We start from the raw sequence: 24,488 nt of genomic DNA on the forward strand, positions 1-24,488 counted from the left end.
CCACACCCCTCACTGTAACACTCTGATATATCCCACACCCCTCACTGTAACACTCTGATATATCCCACACCCCTCATTGGAACACTCTGATATATCCCACACCCCTCACTGTAACACTCTGATATATCCCACACCCCTCACTGTAACACTCTGATATATCCCACACCCCTCACTGTTACACTGATATATCCACACCCCTCACTGTAACACTTTGATATATCCCACACCCCTCACTGTAACACTGATATATCCCACACCCCTCACTGTAACACTCTGATATATCCCACACCCCTCACTGTAACACTTTGATATATCCCGCACCCCTCACTGTAACACTTTGATATATCCCACACCCCTCACTGTTACACTTTGATATATCCCACACCCCTCACTGTAACACTCTGATATATCCCACACCCCTCACTGTAACACTAATATATCCCACACCCCTCACTGTCACACTCTGATATATCCCACACCCCTCACTGTCACACTCTGATATATCCCACACCCCTCACTGTAACACTAATATATCCCACACCCCTCACTGTAACACTGATATATCCCACACCCCTCACTGTAACACTGTGATATATCCCACACCCATCACTGTAACACTGATATATCCCACACCCCTCACTGCAAAACTCTGATATATCCCACACCCCTCACTGTAACACTCTGATATATCCCACACCCCTCACTGTAACACTCTGATATATCCCACACCCCTCACTGTAACACTCTGATATATCCCACACCCCTCACTGTAACACTCTGATATATCCCACACCCCTCACTGTAACACTCTGATATATCCCACACCCCTCACTGTAACACTGATATATCCCACACCCCTCACTGGAACACTGATATATCCCACACCCCTCACTGGAACACTCTGATATATCCCACACCGCTCACCGTAACACTGATATATCCCACACCCCTCACTGTAACACTCTGATATATACCACACCCCTCACTGTAACACTGATATATCCCACACCCCTCACTGTAACACTCTGATATATCCCACACACCTCACTGTAATACTCTGATATATCCCACACCCCTCACTGTAACACACTGATATATCCCACACCCCTCACTGTAACACACTGATATATCCCACACCCCTCACTGTAACACTCTGATATATCCCACACCCCTCACTGGAACACTGATATATCCCACACCCCTCACTGGAACACTCTGATATATCCCACACCCCTCACTGTAACACTCTGATATATCCCACACCCCTCACTGTAACACTCTGATATATCCCACACCCCTCACTGTAACACTGATATATCCCACACCCCTCACTGTAACACTCATATATACCACACCCCTCACTGTAACACTCATATATACCACACCCCTCACTGGAACACTGATATATCCCACACCCCTCACTGTAACACTCTGATATATCCCACACCCCTCACTGGAACACTCTGATATATCCCACACCCCTCACTGTAACACTCTGATATATCCCACACCCCTCACTGGAACACTCTGATATATCCCACACCCCTCACTGTAACACTCTGATATATCCCACACCCCTCACTGTCACTCTGATATATCCCACACCCCTCACTGTAACACTCATATATACCACACCCCTCACTCTAACACTCTGATATATCCCACACCCCTCACTGGAACACTCTGATATATCCCACACCCCTCACTGTAACACTCTGATATATCCCACACCCCTCACTGTAACACTTTGTTATATCCCACACCCCTCACTGTAACACACTGATATATCCCACACCCCTCACTGTAACGCTCAGATATATCCCACACCCCTCACTGTAACACTGATATATCCCACACCCCTCACTGTAACACTCTGATATATCCCACACCCCTCACTGTAACACTCTGATATATCCCACACCCCTCACTGTAACACTGATATATCCCACACCCCTCACTGTAACACTAATATATCCCACACCCCTCACTGTAACACTGATATATCCCACACCCCTCACTGCAACACTCTGATATATCCCACACCCCTCACTGTAACACTGATATATCCCACACCCCTCACTGTAACACTCTGATATATCCCACACCCATCACTGTAACACTGATATATCCCACACCCCTCACTGTAACACTCTGATATATCCCACACCCCTCACTGTTACACTCTGATATATCCTACACCCCTCACTGTAACACTCTGATATATCCCACACCCCTCACTGTAACACTCTGATACATCCCACACCGCTCACCATAACACTGATATATCCCACACCCCTCACTGTAACACTCTGATATATACCACACCCCTCACTGTAACACTGATATATCCCACACCCCTCACTGTAACACTCTGATATATCCCACACCCCTCATTGGAACACTCTGATATATCCCACACCCCTCACTGTAACACTCTGATATATCCCACACCCCTCACTGTAACACTCTGATATATCCCACACCCCTCACTGTTACACTGATATATCCACACCCCTCACTGTAACACTTTGATATATCCCACACCCCTCACTGTAACACTCTGATATATCCCACACCCCTCACTGTAACACTCTGATATATCCCGCACCCCTCACTGTAACACTTTGATATATCCCGCACCCCTCACTGTAACACTTTGATATATCCCGCACCCCTCACTGTAACACTTTGATATATCCCACACCCCTCACTGTTACACTTTGATATATCCCACACCCCTCACTGTAACACTCTGATATATCCCACACCCCTCACTGTAACACTAATATATCCCACACCCCTCACTGTCACACTCTGATATATCCCACACCCCTCACTGTCACACTCTGATATATCCCACACCCCTCACTGTAACACTAATATATCCCACACCCCTCACTGTAACACTAATATATCCCACACCCCTCACTGTAACACTGATATATCCCACACCCCTCACTGTAACACTCTGATATATCCCACACCCCTCACTGTCACACTCTGATATATCCCACACCCCTCACTGTCACACTCTGATATATCCCACACCCCTCACTGTAACACTAATATATCCCACACCCCTCACTGTAACACTAATATATCCCACACCCCTCACTGTAACACTGATATATCCCACACCCCTCACTGTAACACTGATATATCCCACACCCATCACTGTAACACTCTGATATATCCCACACCCCTCACTGTAACACTGATATATCCCACACCCCTCACTGTAACACTCTGATATATCCCACACCCCTCACTGTAACACTGATATATCCCACACCCCTCACTGCAACACTCTGATATATCCCACACCCCTCACTGTAACACTGATATATCCCACACCCCTCACTGTAACACTCTGATATATACCACACCCCTCACTGTAACACTCTGATATATCCCACACCCCTCACTGTAACACTTTGATATATCCCACACCCCTCACTGTAACACTCTGATATATCCCACACCTCTCACTGTAACACTCTGATATATCCCACACCCCTCACTGTAACACTGATATATCCCACACCCCTCACTGTAACACTCTGATATATCCCACACCCCTCACTGTAACACACTGATATATCCCACACCCCTCACTGTAACACTCTGATATATCCCACACCCCTCATTGGAACACTCTGATATATCCCACACCCCTCACTGTAACGCTCTGATATATCCCACACCCCTCATTGGAACACTCTGATATATCCCACACCCCTCACTGTAACACTCTGATATATCCCACACCCCTCACTGTAACGCTCTGATATATCCCACACACCTCACTGTAACACTCTGATATATCCCACACCCCTCACTGTAACACTCTGATATATCCCACACCCCTCACTGTAACACTCTGATATATCCCACACCCCTCACTGTAACACTCTGATATATCCCACACCCCTCACTGTAACACTCTGATATATCCCACACCCCTCACTGTAACACTTTGATATATCCCACACCCCTCACTGTTACACTGATATATCCCACACCCCTCACTGTAACACTTTGATATATCCCACACCCCTCACTGTTACACTGATATATCCACACCCCTCACTGTAACACTTTGATATATCCCACACCCCTCACTGTAACACTCTGATATATCCCACACCCCTCACTGGAACACTCTGATATATCCCACACCCCTCACTGGAACACTGATATATCCCACACCCCTCACTGGAACACTCTGATATATCCCACACCGCTCACCGTAACACTGATATATCCCACACCCCTCACTGTAACACTCTGATATATACCACACCCCTCACTGTAACACTGATATATCCCACACCCCTCACTGTAACACTCTGATATATCCCACACACCTCACTGTAATACTCTGATATATCCCACACCCCTCACTGTAACACACTGATATATCCCACACCCCTCACTGTAACACTCTGATATATCCCACACCCCTCACTGGAACACTGATATATCCCACACCCCTCACTGGAACACTCTGATATATCCCACACCCCTCACTGTAACACTCTGATATATCCCACACCCCTCACTGGAACACTCTGATATATCCCACACCCCTCACTGTAACACTCTGATATATCCCACACCCCTCACTGTAACACTGATATATCCCACACCCCTCACTGTAACACTCATATATACCACACCCCTCACTGTAACACTCATATATACCACACCCCTCACTGGAACACTGATATATCCCACACCCCTCACTGTAACACTCTGATGTATCCCACACCCCTCACTGGAACACTCTGATATATCCCACACCCCTCACTGGAACACTCTGATATATCCCACACCCCTCACTGGAACACTCTGATATATCCCACACCCCTCACTGTAACACTTTGATATATCCCACACCCCTCACTGTAACACACTGATATATCCCACACCCCTCACTGTAACGCTCAGATATATCCCACACCCCTCACTGTAACACTGATATTTCCCACACCCCTCACTGTAACACTCTGATATATCCCACACCCCTCACTGTAACACTCTGATATATCCCACACCCCTCACTGTAACACTGATATATCCCACACCCCTCACTGTAACACTAATATATCCCACACCCCTCACTGTAACACTGATATATCCCACACCCCTCACTGCAACACTCTGATATATCCCACACCCCTCACTGTAACACTGATATATCCCACACCCATCACTGTAACACTCTGATATATCCCACACCCCTCACTGTAACACTCTGATATATCCCACACCCCTCACTGTAACACTCTGATATATCCCACACCCCTCACTGTAACACTGATATATCCCACACCCCTCACTGTAACACTAATATATCCCACACCCCTCACTGTAACACTAATATATCCCACACCCCTCACTGTAACACTGATATATCCCACACCCCTCACTGCAACACTCTGATATATCCCACACCCCTCACTGTAACACTGATATATCCCACACCCATCACTGTAACACTCTGATATATCCCACACCCATCACTGTAACACTGATATATCCCACACCCCTCACTGTAACACTGATATATCCCACACCCCTCACTGCAACACTCTGATATATCCCACACCCCTCACTGCAACACTCTGATATATCCCACACCCCTCACTGCAACACTCTGATATATCCCACACCCCTCACTGTAACACTCTGATATATCCCACACCCCTCACTGTAACACTCTGATATATCCCACACCGCTCACCGTAACACTGATATATCCCACACCCCTCACTGTAACACTCTGATATATCCCACACCCCTCACTGTAACACTCTGATATATCCCACACCCCTCACTGTAACACTCTGATATATCCCACACCCCTCACTGTAACACTCTGATACATCCCACACCGCTCACCATAACACTGATATATCCCACACCCCTCACTGTAACACTCTGATATATACCACACCCCTCACTGTAACACTGATATATCCCACACCCCTCACTGTAACACTCTGATATATACCACACCCCTCACTGTAACACTCTGATATATCCCACACCCCTCATTGGAACACTCTGATATATCCCACACCCCTCACTGTAACACTCTGATATATCCCACACCCCTCACTGTAACACTCTGATCTATCCCACACCCCTCACTGTAACACACTGATATATCCCACACCCCTCACTGTAACACTCTGATATATCCCACACCCCTCATTGGAACACTCTGATATATCCCACACCCCTCACTGTAACGCTCTGATATATCCCACACCCCTCACTGTAACACTCTGATATATCCCACACCCCTCACTGTAACACTCTGATATATCCCACACCCCTCACTGTAACACTGATATATCCCACACCCCTCATTGGAACACTCTGATATATCCCACACCCCTCACTGTCACACTCTGATATATCCCACACCCCTCACTGTAACACACTGATATATCCCACACCCCTCACTGTAACGCTCTGATATATCCCACACACCTCACTGTAACACTCTGATATATCCCACACCCCTCACTGTAACACTCTGATATATCCCACACCCCTCACTGTAACACTGATATATCCCACACCCCTCACTGTAACACTCTGATATATCCCACACCCCTCACTGTAACACTCTGATATATCCCACACCCCTCACTGTAACACTCTGATATATCCCACACCCCTCACTGTAACACTCTGATATATCCCACACCCCTCACTGTAACACTTTGATATATCCCACACCCCTCACTGTTACACTGATATATCCCACACCCCTCACTGTAACACTTTGATATATCCCACACCCCTCACTGTTACACTGATATATCCACACCCCTCACTGTAACACTTTGATATATCCCACACCCCTCACTGTAACACTCTGATATATCCCACACCCCTCACTGTAACACTCTGATATATCCCACACCCCTCACTGGAACACTCTGATATATCCCACACCCCTCACTGTAACACTCTGATATATCCCACACCCCTCACTGTAACACACCGATATATCCCACACCCCTCACTGTAACACTGATATATCCCACACCCCTCACTGTAACACTCTGATATATCCCACACCCCTCACTGTCACACTCTGATATATCCCACACCCCTCACTGTAACACTCTGATATATCCCACACCCCTCACTGTAACACTAATATATCCCACACCCCTCACTGTAACACTGATATATCCCACACCCCTCACTGCAACACTCTGATATACCCCGCACCCCTCACTGGAACACTGATATATCCCACACCCCTCACTGTAACACTGATATATCCCACACCCCTCACTGCAACACTGATATATCCCACACCCCTCACTGTAACACTCTGATATATCCCACACGCCTCACTGTAACACTGATTTATCCCACACCCCTCACTGTAACACTCTGATATATCCCACACCCATCACTGTAACACTGATATATCCCACACCCCTCACTGGAACACTGATATATCCCACACCCCTCACTGTAACACTCTGATATATCCCACACCCCTCACTGTAACACTGATATATCCCACACCCCTCACTGTAACACTGATATATCCCACACCCCTCACTGTAACACTCTGATATATCCCACACCCCTCACTGTAACACTCTGATATACCCCACACCCCTCACTGTAACACTCTGATATATCCCACACCCCTCACTGTAACACTCTGATATATCCTACACCCCTCACTGTAACACTCTGATATATCCCACACCCCTCACTGTAACACTCTGATATATCCCACACCCCTCACTGTAACACACCGATATATCCCACACCCCTCACTGTAACACTCTGATATATCCCACACCCCTCACTGTAACACTCTGATATATCCCACACCCCTCACTGTAACACTCTGATATATCCCACACCCCTCACTGTAACACTCTGATATATCCCACACCCCTCACTGTAACACTCTGATATAACCCACACCCCTCACTGTAACACTGATATATCCCACACCCCTCACTGTAACACTCTGATATATCCCACACCCCTCACTGTAACACTCTGATATATCCCACACCCCTCACTGTAACACTGTGATATCTCCCACACTGCTCACCATAACACTGATATATCCCACACCCCTCACTGTAACACTCTGATATATACCACACCCCTCACTGTAACACTGATATATCCCACACCCCTCACTGTAACACTCTGATATATCCCACACCGCTCACTGTAACACACTGATATATCCCACACCCCTCACTGTAACACACTGATATATCCCACACCCCTCACTGTAACACTGATATATCCCACACCCCTCACTGTAACACTCTGATATATCCCACACCGCTCACTAACACACTGATATATCCCACACCCCTCACTGTAACACTGATATATCCCACACCCCTCACTGTAACACACTGATATATCCCACACCCCTCACTGTAACACTGATATATCCCACACCCCTCACTGTAACACTCTGATATATCCCACACCGCTCACTGTAACACACTGATTTTTCCCACATCCCTCACTGTAACACACTGATATATCCCACACACCTCACTGTAACACACTGATATATCCCACACCCCTCACTGTAACACACTGATATATCCCACACCCCTCACTGTAACACTGATATATCCCACACCCCTCACTGTAACACTGATATATCCCACACCCCTCACTGTAACACTCTGATATATCCCACACCCCTCACTGTAACACTGATATATCCCACACCCCTCACTGTAACACACTGATATATCCCACACCCCTCACTGTAACACACCGATATATCCCACACCCCTCACTGTAACACTGATATATCCCACACCCCTCACTGTAACACTCTGATATATCCCACACCCCTCACTGTCACACTCTGATATATCCCACACCCCTCACTGTAACACTCTGATATATCCCACACCCCTCACTGTAACACTAATATATCCCACACCCCTCACTGTAACACTGATATATCCCACACCCCTCACTGCAACACTCTGATATACCCCGCACCCCTCACTGGAACACTGATATATCCCACACCCCTCACTGTAACACTGATATATCCCACACCCCTCACTGCAACACTGATATATCCCACACCCCTCACTGTAACACTCTGATATATCCCACACGCCTCACTGTAACACTGATTTATCCCACACCCCTCACTGTAACACTCTGATATATCCCACACCCATCACTGTAACACTGATATATCCCACACCCCTCACTGGAACACTGATATATCCCACACCCCTCACTGTAACACTCTGATATATCCCACACCCCTCACTGTAACACTGATATATCCCACACCCCTCACTGTAACACTGATATATCCCACACCCCTCACTGTAACACTCTGATATATCCCACACCCCTCACTGTAACACTCTGATATACCCCACACCCCTCACTGTAACACTCTGATATATCCCACACCCCTCACTGTAACACTCTGATATATCCTACACCCCTCACTGTAACACTCTGATATATCCCACACCCCTCACTGTAACACTCTGATATATCCCACACCCCTCACTGTAACACACCGATATATCTCACACCCCTCACTGTAACACTCTGATATATCCCACACCCCTCACTGTAACACTCTGATATATCCCACACCCCTCACTGTAACACTCTGATATATCCCACACCCCTCACTGTAACACTCTGATATATCCCACACCCCTCACTGTAACACTCTGATATAACCCACACCCCTCACTGTAACACTGATATATCCCACACCCCTCACTGTAACACTCTGATATATCCCACACCCCTCACTGTAACACTCTGATATATCCCACACCCCTCACTGTAACACTGTGATATCTCCCACACTGCTCACCATAACACTGATATATCCCACACCCCTCACTGTAACACTCTGATATATACCACACCCCTCACTGTAACACTGATATATCCCACACCCCTCACTGTAACACTCTGATATATCCCACACCGCTCACTGTAACACACTGATATATCCCACACCCCTCACTGTAACACACTGATATATCCCACACCCCTCACTGTAACACACTGATATATCCCACACCCCTCACTGTAACACTGATATATCCCACACCCCTCACTGTAACACTCTGATATATCCCACACCGCTCACTAACACACTGATATATCCCACACCCCTCACTGTAACACTGATATATCCCACACCCCTCACTGTAACACACTGATATATCCCACACCCCTCACTGTAACACTGATATATCCCACACCCCTCACTGTAACACTCTGATATATCCCACACCGCTCACTGTAACACACTGATTTTTCCCACATCCCTCACTGTAACACACTGATATATCCCACACACCTCACTGTAACACACTGATATATCCCACACCCCTCACTGTAACACACTGATATATCCCACACCCCTCACTGTAACACTGATATATCCCACACCCCTCACTGTAACACTGATATATCCCACACCCCTCACTGTAACACTCTGATATATCCCACACCCCTCACTGTAACACTGATATATCCCACACCCCTCACTGTAACACACTGATTTTTCCCACATCCCTCACTGTAACACTAATATATCCCACACCCCTCACTGTAACACTCTGATATATCCCACACCCCTCACTGTAACACTGATATATCCCACACTCCTCACTGTAACACTCTGATATATCCCACACCCCTCACTGTAACACTCTGATATAACCCACACCCCTCACTGTAACACTGATATATCCCACACCCCTCACTGTAACACTCTGATATATCCCACACCCCTCACTGTAACACTCTGATATATCCCACACCCCTCACTGTAACACTGTGATATCTCCCACACTGCTCACCATAACACTGATATATCCCACACCCCTCACTGTAACACTCTGATATATACCACACCCCTCACTGTAACACTGATATATCCCACACCCCTCACTGTAACACTCTGATATATCCCACACCGCTCACTGTAACACACTGATATATCCCACACCCCTCACTGTAACACACTGATATATCCCACACCCCTCACTGTAACACTGATATATCCCACACCCCTCACTGTAACACTCTGATATATCCCACACCGCTCACTAACACACTGATATATCCCACACCCCTCACTGTAACACTGATATATCCCACACCCCTCACTGTAACACACTGATATATCCCACACCCCTCACTGTAACACTGATATATCCCACACCCCTCACTGTAACACTCTGATATATCCCACACCGCTCACTGTAACACACTGATTTTTCCCACATCCCTCACTGTAACACACTGATATATCCCACACACCTCACTGTAACACACTGATATATCCCACACCCCTCACTGTAACACACTGATATATCCCACACCCCTCACTGTAACACTGATATATCCCACACCCCTCACTGTAACACTGATATATCCCACACCCCTCACTGTAACACTCTGATATATCCCACACCCCTCACTGTAACACTGATATATCCCACACCCCTCACTGTAACACACTGATATATCCCACACCCCTCACTGTAACACACCGATATATCCCACACCCCTCACTGTAACACTGATATATCCCACACCCCTCACTGTAACACTCTGATATATCCCACACCCCTCACTGTCACACTCTGATATATCCCACACCCCTCACTGTAACACTCTGATATATCCCACACCCCTCACTGTAACACTAATATATCCCACACCCCTCACTGTAACACTGATATATCCCACACCCCTCACTGCAACACTCTGATATACCCCGCACCCCTCACTGGAACACTGATATATCCCACACCCCTCACTGTAACACTGATATATCCCACACCCCTCACTGCAACACTGATATATCCCACACCCCTCACTGTAACACTCTGATATATCCCACACGCCTCACTGTAACACTGATTTATCCCACACCCCTCACTGTAACACTCTGATATATCCCACACCCATCACTGTAACACTGATATATCCCACACCCCTCACTGGAACACTGATATATCCCACACCCCTCACTGTAACACTCTGATATATCCCACACCCCTCACTGTAACACTGATATATCCCACACCCCTCACTGTAACACTGATATATCCCACACCCCTCACTGTAACACTCTGATATATCCCACACCCCTCACTGTAACACTCTGATATACCCCACACCCCTCACTGTAACACTCTGATATATCCCACACCCCTCACTGTAACACTCTGATATATCCTACACCCCTCACTGTAACACTCTGATATATCCCACACCCCTCACTGTAACACTCTGATATATCCCACACCCCTCACTGTAACACACCGATATATCTCACACCCCTCACTGTAACACTCTGATATATCCCACACCCCTCACTGTAACACTCTGATATATCCCACACCCCTCACTGTAACACTCTGATATATCCCACACCCCTCACTGTAACACTCTGATATATCCCACACCCCTCACTGTAACACTCTGATATAACCCACACCCCTCACTGTAACACTGATATATCCCACACCCCTCACTGTAACACTCTGATATATCCCACACCCCTCACTGTAACACTCTGATATATCCCACACCCCTCACTGTAACACTGTGATATCTCCCACACTGCTCACCATAACACTGATATATCCCACACCCCTCACTGTAACACTCTGATATATACCACACCCCTCACTGTAACACTGATATATCCCACACCCCTCACTGTAACACTCTGATATATCCCACACCGCTCACTGTAACACACTGATATATCCCACACCCCTCACTGTAACACACTGATATATCCCACACCCCTCACTGTAACACTGATATATCCCACACCCCTCACTGTAACACTCTGATATATCCCACACCGCTCACTAACACACTGATATATCCCACACCCCTCACTGTAACACTGATATATCCCACACCCCTCACTGTAACACACTGATATATCCCACACCCCTCACTGTAACACTGATATATCCCACACCCCTCACTGTAACACTCTGATATATCCCACACCGCTCACTGTAACACACTGATTTTTCCCACATCCCTCACTGTAACACACTGATATATCCCACACACCTCACTGTAACACACTGATATATCCCACACCCCTCACTGTAACACACTGATATATCCCACACCCCTCACTGTAACACTGATATATCCCACACCCCTCACTGTAACACTGATATATCCCACACCCCTCACTGTAACACTCTGATATATCCCACACCCCTCACTGTAACACTGATATATCCCACACCCCTCACTGTAACACACTGATTTTTCCCACATCCCTCACTGTAACACTAATATATCCCACACCCCTCACTGTAACACTCTGATATATCCCACACCCCTCACTGTAACACTGATATATCCCACACTCCTCACTGTAACACTCTGATATATCCCACACCCCTCACGGTAACACTCTGATCTACTCAGAGATAGGGAGGGGAGCGAGGGGCAATGGAGGGACTTGAAAGGGTGGATGAGTATTTTATAATCGAGGCGTTGGCGGACTGGGAGGTATTGTCTGTCAACGAGCACAGGGAGTGGTTGAGGGATGAACTGGACTCGGTGTGCTAGGACACAGGAGTGGGTTCGGCTACGGTGGGCAGCAGGAGTTTCGGATAAGCTGAAGTTTTCGGAGGGCGGGAAATGGGAGAGCGGCAGAGGGAGAGGGTGGGAATAATCGGGTTTCTGGGGAAGGGGCTCGGAGTAGTGTGTAAAACGCCCTCGCTGTTTCACACTTGCCAGTCCCACGTTTGTCTTTCGATAATCCCTTGTTCTTCAGCGCTGTTGGGAGATGGATCTCCCCATGGGGACTGACACCTCCGCTGTTGGGAGACGGGTCTCCCCATGGGGACTGACCCCTCACTGTTGGGAGACAGATCTCCCCATGGGGACTGACCCCTCTCTGTTGGGAGACGGATCTCCCCATGGGGACTGACCCCTCGCTGTTTGGAGACGGGTCTCCCCATGGGGACTGACCCCTCGCTGTTTGGAGACGGGTCTCCCCATGGGGACTGACCCCTCGCTGTTTGGAGACGGATCTCCCCATGGGGACTGACCCCTCACTGTTTGGAGACGGGTCTCCCCATGGGGACTGACCCCTCGCTGTTTGGAGACGGGTCTCCCCATGGGGACTGACCCCTCGCTGTTTGGAGACGGGTCTCCCCATGGGGACTGACCCCTCGCTGTTTGGAGACGGATCTCCCCATGGGGACTGACCCCTCACTGTTTGGAGACGGGTCTCCCCATGGGGACTGACCCCTCACTGTTTGGAGACGGGTCTCCCCATGGGGACTGACCCCTCACTGTTTGGAGACGGATCTCCTCATGGGGACTGACCCCTTGGCTGGGGTAACTCTCTCTCGCTCTCTCTCTCTCTCTCTCCGTCTTTCCATCTCTCTCTTTCTCACTCTTCGGCGGGTCGAACTAACGTTCTTTTTGTCTCTCTCTCTCTCTCTCTCTCTCTCTCTCTCTCTTCAGTAGCACCCCTCCGCCAAAGCGACCAGGAGTTCCCAGCCATCCAAGCCCCCACCTCGGGAGACAACGCGAGAAGGAGGACAAAGCGGCCATGGTGAACGTGAACGCCCTGAAATCGCCGCTGGGCTACGTGCGCCTGGCGGCGGCCATCTTCTGCTGCGTCGCCTTCAGCCTGGTGGTCCACAGCGAGTGGTGGGCGGGCCACATGGGCGGCTGGTGCATCTTTGTCTGGTGCTTTTGCTTCATCGCCACCGGCCTGGTGCTGCTGGTGGAGTTTACGGGCTTGCAGAGCCGGGTGCCCGTGTCCTGGCGCAACGCGCCCATCACCCTGGCCATGCTGGCCGCCCTCATGTGCCTCTCGGCCTCTGTCATCTACCCGCTCTACTTTGTGACCAGCGGGCGCCAAGGTTACGGTGTGGCGGCCACCATCTTCTCCTGCCTGGCCACCCTGGCCTACGGGGCGGAGGTGTCCATCAGCCGGGCCCGGCCGGGCGAGGTGACGGGCTACATGGCCACGGTGCCCGGCCTGCTGAAGGTGCTGGAGACCTTCACCGCCTGCGTCATCTTCGTCTTCGTGGCGGACGCCGGCTACGCCCGCTACGGGGGCCTGCAGTGGTGCTTGGCCGTCTACTGCATCTGCTTCATCCTCTCGGTGGCCGTGATCATCCTGTGCGTGGGCGAGTGCACCTCCTGGCTGCCGGTGACCTTCGACCGCTTCCTGGGCATCTACGCCCTGCTGGCCGTCCTTCTCTACGGCACGGCCGTCGTGGTCTGGCCCATCTTCTGCTTTGACCGGCGCTACGGGAGCCCGAGCCGGCCCTCCTACTGCTCCGGTGTCAGGAGCTGCGTCTGGGACATCCAGGTGGCCGTGGCAGCGCTCACTGTCCTCAACTTCCTCGCCTACCTGGCGGACTTGGTCTACACCAGCCGGCTGATCTTCGTCAGGACCTCGTAACCGCGCTCCAAGGCCGGACGTGGGGGGGCGGGGGGGGGGGGGGTGTGCGGTAGTTGGGGGTGGGGCTGGGGCTGGGGGAGGGAAGTGAGGGAGCTTTATTCTGTATCTAACCCCCTCCCTTTTTTTTTTTCTTTTTTTTTCCCAATCAGAGAACAGCTAACCCCGTACTGTACCTGTCCTGGGAGTGTTTGATGGGGGACAGTGTAGAGGGAGCTTTACTCTGTATCTAACCCCCCGTGCTGTACCTGTCCTGGGGAGTGTTTGATGGGGACAGTGTAGAGGCAGCTTTACTCTGTATCTAACCCCCCGTACTGTACCTGTCCTGGGGAGTGTTTGATGGGGGACAGTGTAGAGGCAGCTTTACTCTGTATCTAACCCCCCGTACTGTACCTGTCCTGGGGAGTGTTTGATGGGGGACAGTGTAGAGGCAGCTTTACTCTGTATCTAACCCCCGTGCTGTACCTGTCCTGGGGAGTGTTTGATGGGGACAGTGTAGAGGCAGCTTTACTCTGTATCTAACCCCCCGTACTGTACCTGTCCTGGGGAGTGTTTGATGGGGACAGTGTAGAGGCAGCTTTACTCTGTATCTAACCCCCCGTACTGTACCTGTCCTGGGGAGTGTTTGATGGGGGACAGTGTAGAGGGAGCTTTACTCTGTATCTAACCCCCGTACTGTACCTGTCCTGGGAGTGTTTGATGGGGGACAGTGTAGAGGGAGCTTTACTCTGTATCTAACCCCCCGTACTGTACCTGTCCTGGGAGTGTTTGATGGGGGACAGTGTAGAGGCAGCTTTACTCTGTATCTAACCCCCCGTACTGTACCTGTCCTGGGAGTGTTTGATGGGGGACAGTGTAGAGGGAGCTTTACTCTGTATCTAACCCCCCGTACTGTTCCTGTCCTGGGGAGTGTTTGATGGGGGACAGTGTAGAGGGAGCTTTACTCTGTATCTAACCCCCCGTGCTGTACCTGTCCTGGGGAGTGTTTGATAGGGACAGTGTAGAGGGAGCTTTACTCTGTATCTAACCCCCCGTGCTGTACCTGTCCTGGGGTGTGTTTGATGATGGACAGTGCAGAGGGAGCTTTACTCTGTATCTAACCCCCGTGCTGTCCCTGTCCTGGGAGTGTTTGATGGGGGACAGTGTAGAGGCAGCTTTACTCTGTATCTAACCCCCGTGCTGTACCTGTCCTGGGGAGTGTTTGATGGGGACAGTGTAGAGGGAGCTTTACTCTGTATCTAACCCCCGTTTTTTTTTTTTCTTTTTTACCCCGTACTGTACCTGTCCTGGGAGTGTTTGATGGGGGACAGTGTAGAGGGAGCTTTACTCTGTATCTAACCCCCGTGTTGTACCTGTCCTGGGGAGTGTTTGATGGGGACAGTGTAGAGGGAGCTTTACTCTGTATCTAACCCCCGTGTTGTACCTGTCCTGGGGAGTGTTTGATGGGGACAGTGTAGAGGGAGCTTTACTCTGTATCTAACCCCCCCGTGCTGTACCTGTCCTGGGGAGTGTTTGATGGGGGACAGTGCAGAGGGAGCTTTACTCTGTATCTAACCCCCCGTACTGTACCTGTCCTGGGAGTGTTTGATGGGGACAGTGTAGAGGGAGCTTTACTCTGTATCTAACACCCTGTACTGTACCTGTCCTGGGAGTGTTTGATGGGGGACAGTGTAGAGGGAGCTTTACTCTGTATCTAACCCCCCGTACTGTACCTGTCCTGGGAGTGTTTGATGGGGACAGTGTAGAGGGAGCTTTACTCTGTATCTAACCCCCGTGCTGTAGCTGTCCTGAGAGTCTTTGATGGGGACAGTGTAGAGGGAGCTTTACTCTGTATCTAACCCCCCGTACTGTACCTGTCCTGGGAGTGTTTGATGGGGGACAGTGTAGAGGGAGCTTTACTCTGTATCTAACCCCCCGTACTGTACCTGTCCTGGGAGTGTTTGATGGGGACAGTGTAGAGGGAGCTTTACTCTGTATCTAACCCCCGTACTGTACCTGTCCTGGGAGTGTTTGATGGGGACAGTGTAGAGGGAGCTTTACTCTGTATCTAACCCCCCGTACTGTACCTGTCCTGGGAGTGTTTGATGGGGACAGTGTAGAGGGAGCTTTACTCTGTATCTAACCCCCGTACTGTACCTGTCCTGGGAGTGTTTGATGGGGGACAGTGTAGAGGGAGCTTTACTCTGTATCTAACCCCCCTGTACTGTACCTGTCCTGGGAGTGTTTGATGGGGACAGTGTAGAGGGAGCTTTACTCTGTATCTAACACCCCCGTACTGTACCTGTCCTGGGAGTGTTTGATGGGGGACAGTGTAGAGGGAGCTTTACTCTGTATCTAACACCCCCGTACTGTACCTGTCCTGGGAGTGTTTGATGGGGGACAGTGTAGAGGGAGCTTTACTCTGTATCTAACCCCCCGTACTGTACCTGTCCTGGGAGTGTTTGATGGGGGACAGTGTAGAGGGAGCTTTACTCTGTATCTAACCCCCGTACTGTACCTGTCCTGGGGAGTGTTTGATAGAGGACAGTGTAGAGGGAGCTTTACTCTGTATCTAACCCCCCGTACTGTACCTGTCCTGGGAGTGTTTGATGGGGGACAGTGTAGAGGGAGCTTTACTCTGTATCGAATTCCGTGCTGTGCAGTCACCTCATTCCGGCACATTCTTGCCCGCACAGTTGTTCCTCTGAAACCTAGTTTAAAACGTGACACGTGCTCAGATTTGCGAAATTGTTCAATTGAATGACTCTCTCTGCATTTCTAATGTTTGCCAATAAAATATTTCTCATGTACGATCTCTTGTCTCTTTGTTGTCAGGTTTTTCACTGCAGCATCTGTTACACAGACCACCGACCTACCGAGCAAAACACACACCACAATTGTCGACAGAGAGATAGAACTCTCTCTCTGTCTCTCTCTCTGTCTCTCTCTCTGTCTCTCTCTCTGTCTCTCTCTCTGTCTCTCTCTCTGTCTCTCTCTCTGTCTCTCTCTCTCTGTCTCTCTCTCTCTGTCTCTCTCTCTCTGTCTCTCTCTCTCCCTCTCTCTCTCTGTCAGTCTCTCTCTCCCTCTCCCTCTCTGTCTCACCTCTGATAGCCCTGCCTCGGTGCCTGACTCATGAGGGAAGTGACCTGTTGCCCCTCAGGCAGCCCTTACTTCCTCAGGAGTGGGGGGGGGGGGGAAGGGAGAGCAGAGTCAACATGCGGAGTCACTTCCACTCTGTGATGAAGCACTTCTCTCTCTCAGCAGCAGACTGGGCCTCGTGAGGCGAGAAACAGGTCAAGGGAAGTATATTCATCAGGTAGAGAGAGAGACAGAGAGAGAGAGAGAGAGAGACGTAGAGAGATGATTGCAGAGAGAGAGAGACAGAGACACAGAGAGAGAGGTAGAGATGATTGCAGAGACAGAGGCAGAGAGAGAGAGGGGTAGAGATGATTGCAGAGAGAGAGAGGGAGAGATGATTGCAGAGAGAGAGAGAGAGAGGGAGAGATGATTGCAGAGAGAGAGAGAGAGAGGTAGAGATGATTGCAGAGAGAGAGAGAGGTAGAGATGATTGCAGAGAGAGACAGAGAGAGAGAGGTAGAGATGATTGCAGAGAGAGAGAGAGGGAGAGGTAGAGATGATTGCAGAGAGAGAGAGAGGTAGAGATGATTGCAGAGAGAGAGAGAGGGAGAGGTAGAGATGATTGCAGAGAGAGAGAGAGGTAGAGATGATTGCAGAGAGAGAGAGGTAGTGATGATTGCAGAGAGAGAGAGAGGGAGAGGTAGAGATGATTGCAGAGAGAGAGAGAGGTAGAGATGATTGCAGAGAGAGAGAGAGGTAGAGATGATTGCAGAGAGAGAGAGAGAGAGGTAGAGATGATTGCAGAGAGAGAGAGAGGTAGAGATGATTGCAGAGAGAGAGAGAGAGAGAGATAGAGATGATTGCAGAGAGAGAGAGAGGTAGAGATGATTGCAGAGAGAGAGAGAGAGAGATAGAGATGATTGCAGAGAGAGAGAGAGGTAGAGATGATTGCAGAGAGAGAGAGAGAGGTGGAGATGATTGCAGAGAGAGAGAGCTGGAGATGATTGCAGAGAGAGAGAGAGGTAGAGATGATTGCAGAGAGAGACAGAGAGAGAGAGAGGTAGAGATGATTGCAGAGAGAGAGAGAGAGAGAGAGGTAGAGATGATTGCAGAGAGAGAGAGGTGGAAGTAACTACAACCTCAGAAGCACAACAGGACATGGTTAGACCACAAGGCGTCACCTCAGGCCTCATCAGGGGTCACAGCCGCCACCTCCACGAAACTGCTGCGGATCTTACTGTGACAGAGTGTGCAGGACTTGTGCAAGAATTTTCCAAGTACTTTTGGAGGCCGAAAAATAGAACAGGGTTTGTGGGCTGTACCGGACAGAATTCCAGGCTTCATTTCGGGCCTACGAGCTGTCGGCGATCGTCTCCGACACTGAAGGGGAGCTACAGGATAAACGAACGGCAAGAAAATGTGGAAATTGTAGGTTTTTTATAAACCAAGGATCTGGGACAGTGATCAGGAGCAGGAACCCTGGCTGATTTCCCCTCTCTAACCCAGGGGTCACTGGACAGTGATCAGGAGCAGGAACCCTGACTGATTTCCCCTCTCTAACCCAGGGGTCACTGGACAGTGATCAGGAGCAGGAACCCTGGCTGATTTCCCTCTCTCTCTCTCTCTCTCTAACCCAGGGTTCACTGGACAGTGATCAGGAGCAGGAACCCTGGCTGATTTCCCTCTCTCTCTCTCTCTAACCCAGGGGTCACTGGACAGTGATCAGGAGCAGGAACCCTGGCTGATTTCCCCCTCTCTCTCTCTAACCCAGGGGTTACTGGACAGTGATCAGGAGCAGGAACCCTGACTGATTTCCCCCTCTCTCTCTCTAACCCAGGGGTCACTGGACAGTGATCAGGAGCAGGAACCCTGGCTGATTTCCCCCTCTCTCTCTCTCTAACCCAGGGGTTACTGGACAGTGATCAGGAGCAGGAACCCTGGCTGATTTCCCTCTCTCTCTCTCTCTAACCCAGGGGTCACTGGACAGTGATCAGGAGCAGGAACCCTGGCTGATTTTCCCCTCTCTCTCTCTCTAACCCAGGGGTTACTGGACAGTGATCAGGAGCAGGAACCCTGGCTGATGTCACCCTCTCTCTCTCTATAACCCAGGGGTCACTGGACAGTGATCAGGAACAGGAACCCTGGCTGATTTCCCCCTCTCTCTCTCTCTCTAACCCAGGGGTCACTGGACAGTGATCAGGAGCAGGAACCCTGGCTGATGTCACCCTCTCTCTCTCTATAACCCAGGGGTCACTGTACAGTGATCAGGAGCAGGAACCCTGGCTGATTTCCCCCCCTCTCTCTCTCTCTCTCTCTCTAACCCAGGGGTCACTGGACAGTTATCAGGAGCAGGAACCCTGACTGATTTCCCCCTCTCTCTCTCTAACCCAGGGGTCACTGGACAGTGATCAGGAGCAGGAACCCTGGCTGATTTCCCCCCTCTCTCTCTCTCTCTAACCCAGGGGTCACTGGACAGTGATCAGGAGCAGGAACCCTGGCTGATTTCCCCCTCTCTCTCTCTAACCCAGGGGTCACTGGACAGTGATCAGGAGCAGGTACCCTGGCTGATTTCCCCCTCTCTCTCTCTCTCTCTCTCACCCAGGGGTCACTGGACAGTGATCAGGAGCAGAAACCCGGGCTGATTTCCCCCTCTCTCACTCTCTCTAACCCAGGGGTCACTGGACAGTGATCAGGAGCAGAAACCCTGGCTGATTTCCCCCTCTCTCTCTCTCTCTAACCCAGGGGACACTGGACAGTGATCAGGAGCAGGAACCCTGGCTGATTTCCCTCTCTCTCTCTGTCTCTAACCCGGGGGTCACTGGACAGTGATCAGGAGCAGGAACCCTGGCTGATTTCCCTCTCTCTCTCTCTCTCTAACCCAGGGGTCACTGGACAGTGATCAGGAGCAGGAACCCTGGCTGATTTCTCCCTCTCTCTCTCTAACCCAGGGGTCACTGGACAGTGATCAGGAGCAGGAACCCTGGCTGATTTCCCCCCTCTCTCTCTAACCCAGGGGTCACTGGACAGTGATCAGGAGCAGGAACCCTGGCTGATTTCCCCTCTCTCTCTCTCTAACCCAGGGGTCACTGGACAGTGATCAGGAGCAGGAACCCTGGCTGATTTCCCCTCTCTCTCTCTCTAACCCAGGGGTCACTGGACAGTGATCAGGAGCAGGAACCCTGGCTGATTTCCCCTCTCTCTCTCTCTAACCCAGGGGTCACTGGACAGTGATCAGGAGCAGGAACCCTGACTGATTTCCCTCTCTCTCTGTCTCTCTAACCCAGGGGTCACTGGACAGTGATCAGGAGCAGGTACCCTGGCTGATTTCCCCCTCTCTCTCTCTCTCTAACCCAGGGGTCACTGGACAGTGATCAGGAGCAGGAACCCTGACTGATTTCCCTCTCTCTCACTCTCTCTAACCTAGGGGTCACTGGACAGTGATCAGGAGCAGGAACCCTGGCTGATTTCCCCCTCTCTCTCTCTAACCCAGGGGTCACTGGACAGTGATCAGGAGCAGGAACCCTGGCTGATTTCCCTCTCTCTCTCTCTCTCTCTAACCCAGGGGTCACTGGACAGTGATCAGGAGCAGGAACCCTGGCTGATTTCCCTCTCTCTCTCTCTCTCTAACCCAGGGGTCACTGGACAGTGATCAGGAGCAGGAACCCTGACTGATTTCCCTCTCTCTCTCTCTCTCTCTCTATCCCAGGGGTCACTGGACAGTGATCAGGAGCAGGAACCCTGGCTGATTTCCCTCTCTCTCTCTCTCTCTAACCCAGGGGTCACTGGACAGTGATCAGGAGCAGGAACCCTGGCTGATTTCCCCCTCTCTCTCTCTCTCTAACCCAGGGGTCACTGGACAGTGATCAGGAGCAGGAACCCTGGCTGATTTCCCTCTCTCTCTCTCCTTCCTGCTGAATGCATGAGTCTTGGTTGAATCAATACTGCCCTCTGTTGCATATTCATCGTATCATTAAGTGGAGACATCGCTCTCTCTCTCTCTCTCTCTGTCTCTCTCTCTCTCTCTATCTCTATCTCGCTCTCTCTCTGTCTCTGTCTCTCTCCCTCTCTGTCCCTCTCTCTTTCTCTGTTTCTCTGGAGCTCTCTTCCTCACTCTGTCTCTCTCACTGTCCCTCTCTCTCTCTCTCTCTCCCTGTCCCCCTCTCTCTCTCTCTGTCTCTCTCTCTGCCGCTCTGTCTTTCTGTGTGTCTCTCTCTCTCTGTCTTTCTCTGTCTCCCTCTGGCTCTCTGTCTCTCTCTCTCTCGCTCTCTCTCTCTCTCTCTGTCTCTCTCCCTCTCTGTCCCTCTCTCTTTCTCTGTTTCTCTGGAGCTCTCTTCCTCACTCTGTCTCTCTCCCTGTCCCCCTCTCTCTCTCTCTGTCTCTCTCTCTGCCGCTCTGTCTTTCTGTGTCTCTCTCTCTCTCTCTCTCTCTCTTTTTTTTTTAGAGATACAGCACTGAAACAGGCCCTTCGGCCCACCGAGTCTGTGCCGACCATCAACCACCCATTTATACTAATCCCATATTCCTATCACATCCCACCTGTCCCTATATATTTCCCTACCATCTACCCATACTAGGGGCAATTTATAATGGCCAATTAACCTATCAACCTGCAAGTCTTTGGCATGTGGGAGGAAACCGGAGCACCCGGAGGAAACCCACGCAGACACAGGGAGAACTTGCAAACTCCGCACAGGCAGTACCCAGAATCGAACCCGGGTCCCTGGAGCTGTGAGGCTGCGGTGCTAACCACTGCGCCACTGTGCCGCCCTCTCTGTACTGTCTCTCTCTCTTTCTGTCTGTCTCTCTCTCTCTATCTCTCTCTCTCTGTCTGTCTGTTCTCTCTGTCTCTCTCTGTCTCTCTCTCTCTCTCTCTCAGTCTCTCTCTCTCTCTCTGTCTCTCTCTCACTCTCTGTCTCTCTCTCTCGCTCTCTCTGTCTCCTTTACCAGGAATGACTTCATGTTTGGATCAAAGCTTTTATTCATGAACTCTGGTGACATCATTGTATCTGAGGAGTGAGGGACCGGGAGAAGGTGGGGAGTGAGGGATACGGGGAGAAGGTGGGGAGTGAGGGATATGGGGAGAAGGTGGGGAGTGAGGGAGTCGGGGAGAAGGTGGGGAGTGAGGGAGTCGGGGAGAAGGTGGGGAGTGAGGGATACGGGGAGAAGGTGGGGAGTGAGGGATACGGGGAGAAGTGGGGAGTGAGGGATACGGGAGAAGGTGGGGAGTGAGGGATATGGGGAGAAGGTGGGGAGTGAGGGATCCGGGGAGAAGGTGGGGAGTGAGGGATACGGGGAGAAGGTGGGGAGTGAGGGATACGGGGAGAAGGTGGGGAGTGAGGGATACGGGGAGAAGGTGGGGAGTGAGGGATACGGGGAGAAGGTGGGGAGTGAGGGAGTCGGGGAGAAGGTGGGGAGTGAGGGAGTCGGGGAGAAGGTGGGGAGTGAGGGAGTCGGGGAGAAGGTGGAGAGTGAGGGATCCGGGGAGACGGTGGGGAGTGAGGGAGTCGGGGAGAAGGTGGGGAGTGAGGGATATGGGGAGAAGGTGGAAAGGTGAGGGATCCGGGGAGAAGGTGGGAGTGAGGGATACGGGGAGAAGGTGGGGGAGTGAGGGATCCGGGGAGAAGTGTGGGGAGTGAGGGATATGGGGAGAAGGTGGGGAAGTGAGGGATACGGGGAGAAGGTGGGGAGGGAGGGATATGGGGAGAAGGTGGGGAGTGAGGGATCCGGGGAGAAGGTGGGAGTGAGGGATATGGGGAGAAGGTGGGGAGTGAGGGATCGGGGAGAAGGTGGGGAGTGAGGGATATGGGGAGAAGGTGGGGAGTGAGGGATATGGGGAGAAGGTGTGGGAGGGAGGGATATGGGGAGAAGGTGGGGAGTGAGGGATATTGGGGAGAAGGTGGGGAGTGAGGGATCCGGGGAGAAGGTGGGG

General features: G+C 50.6%; 1 protein-coding gene across 3 annotated transcripts in view; it reads left to right on the forward strand.

The window, feature by feature from the left end:
* Positions 1-18,296, forward strand: part of LOC137362209 (myeloid-associated differentiation marker homolog) — a 40,034-nt gene extending 21,738 nt beyond the window's left edge. For 2 of the 3 annotated variants that reach the window (XM_068026664.1, XM_068026662.1), the window contains exon 3: positions 14,554-18,296. In XM_068026664.1, coding sequence (XP_067882765.1) covers positions 14,642-15,505 — 864 coding nt within the window. In that variant the 5' untranslated portion in view covers positions 14,554-14,641 and the 3' untranslated portion in view covers positions 15,506-18,296. The remainder of the gene's footprint in view (positions 1-14,553) is intronic. The other variant, XM_068026663.1, reaches the window with a different exon arrangement.
* The last annotated feature ends 6,192 nt before the right edge of the window (positions 18,297-24,488 follow it).

The sequence above is a fragment of the Heterodontus francisci genome, unplaced genomic scaffold (assembly GCF_036365525.1).
Source record: "Heterodontus francisci isolate sHetFra1 unplaced genomic scaffold, sHetFra1.hap1 HAP1_SCAFFOLD_544, whole genome shotgun sequence".
Lineage (NCBI taxonomy): Eukaryota > Metazoa > Chordata > Chondrichthyes > Heterodontiformes > Heterodontidae > Heterodontus > Heterodontus francisci.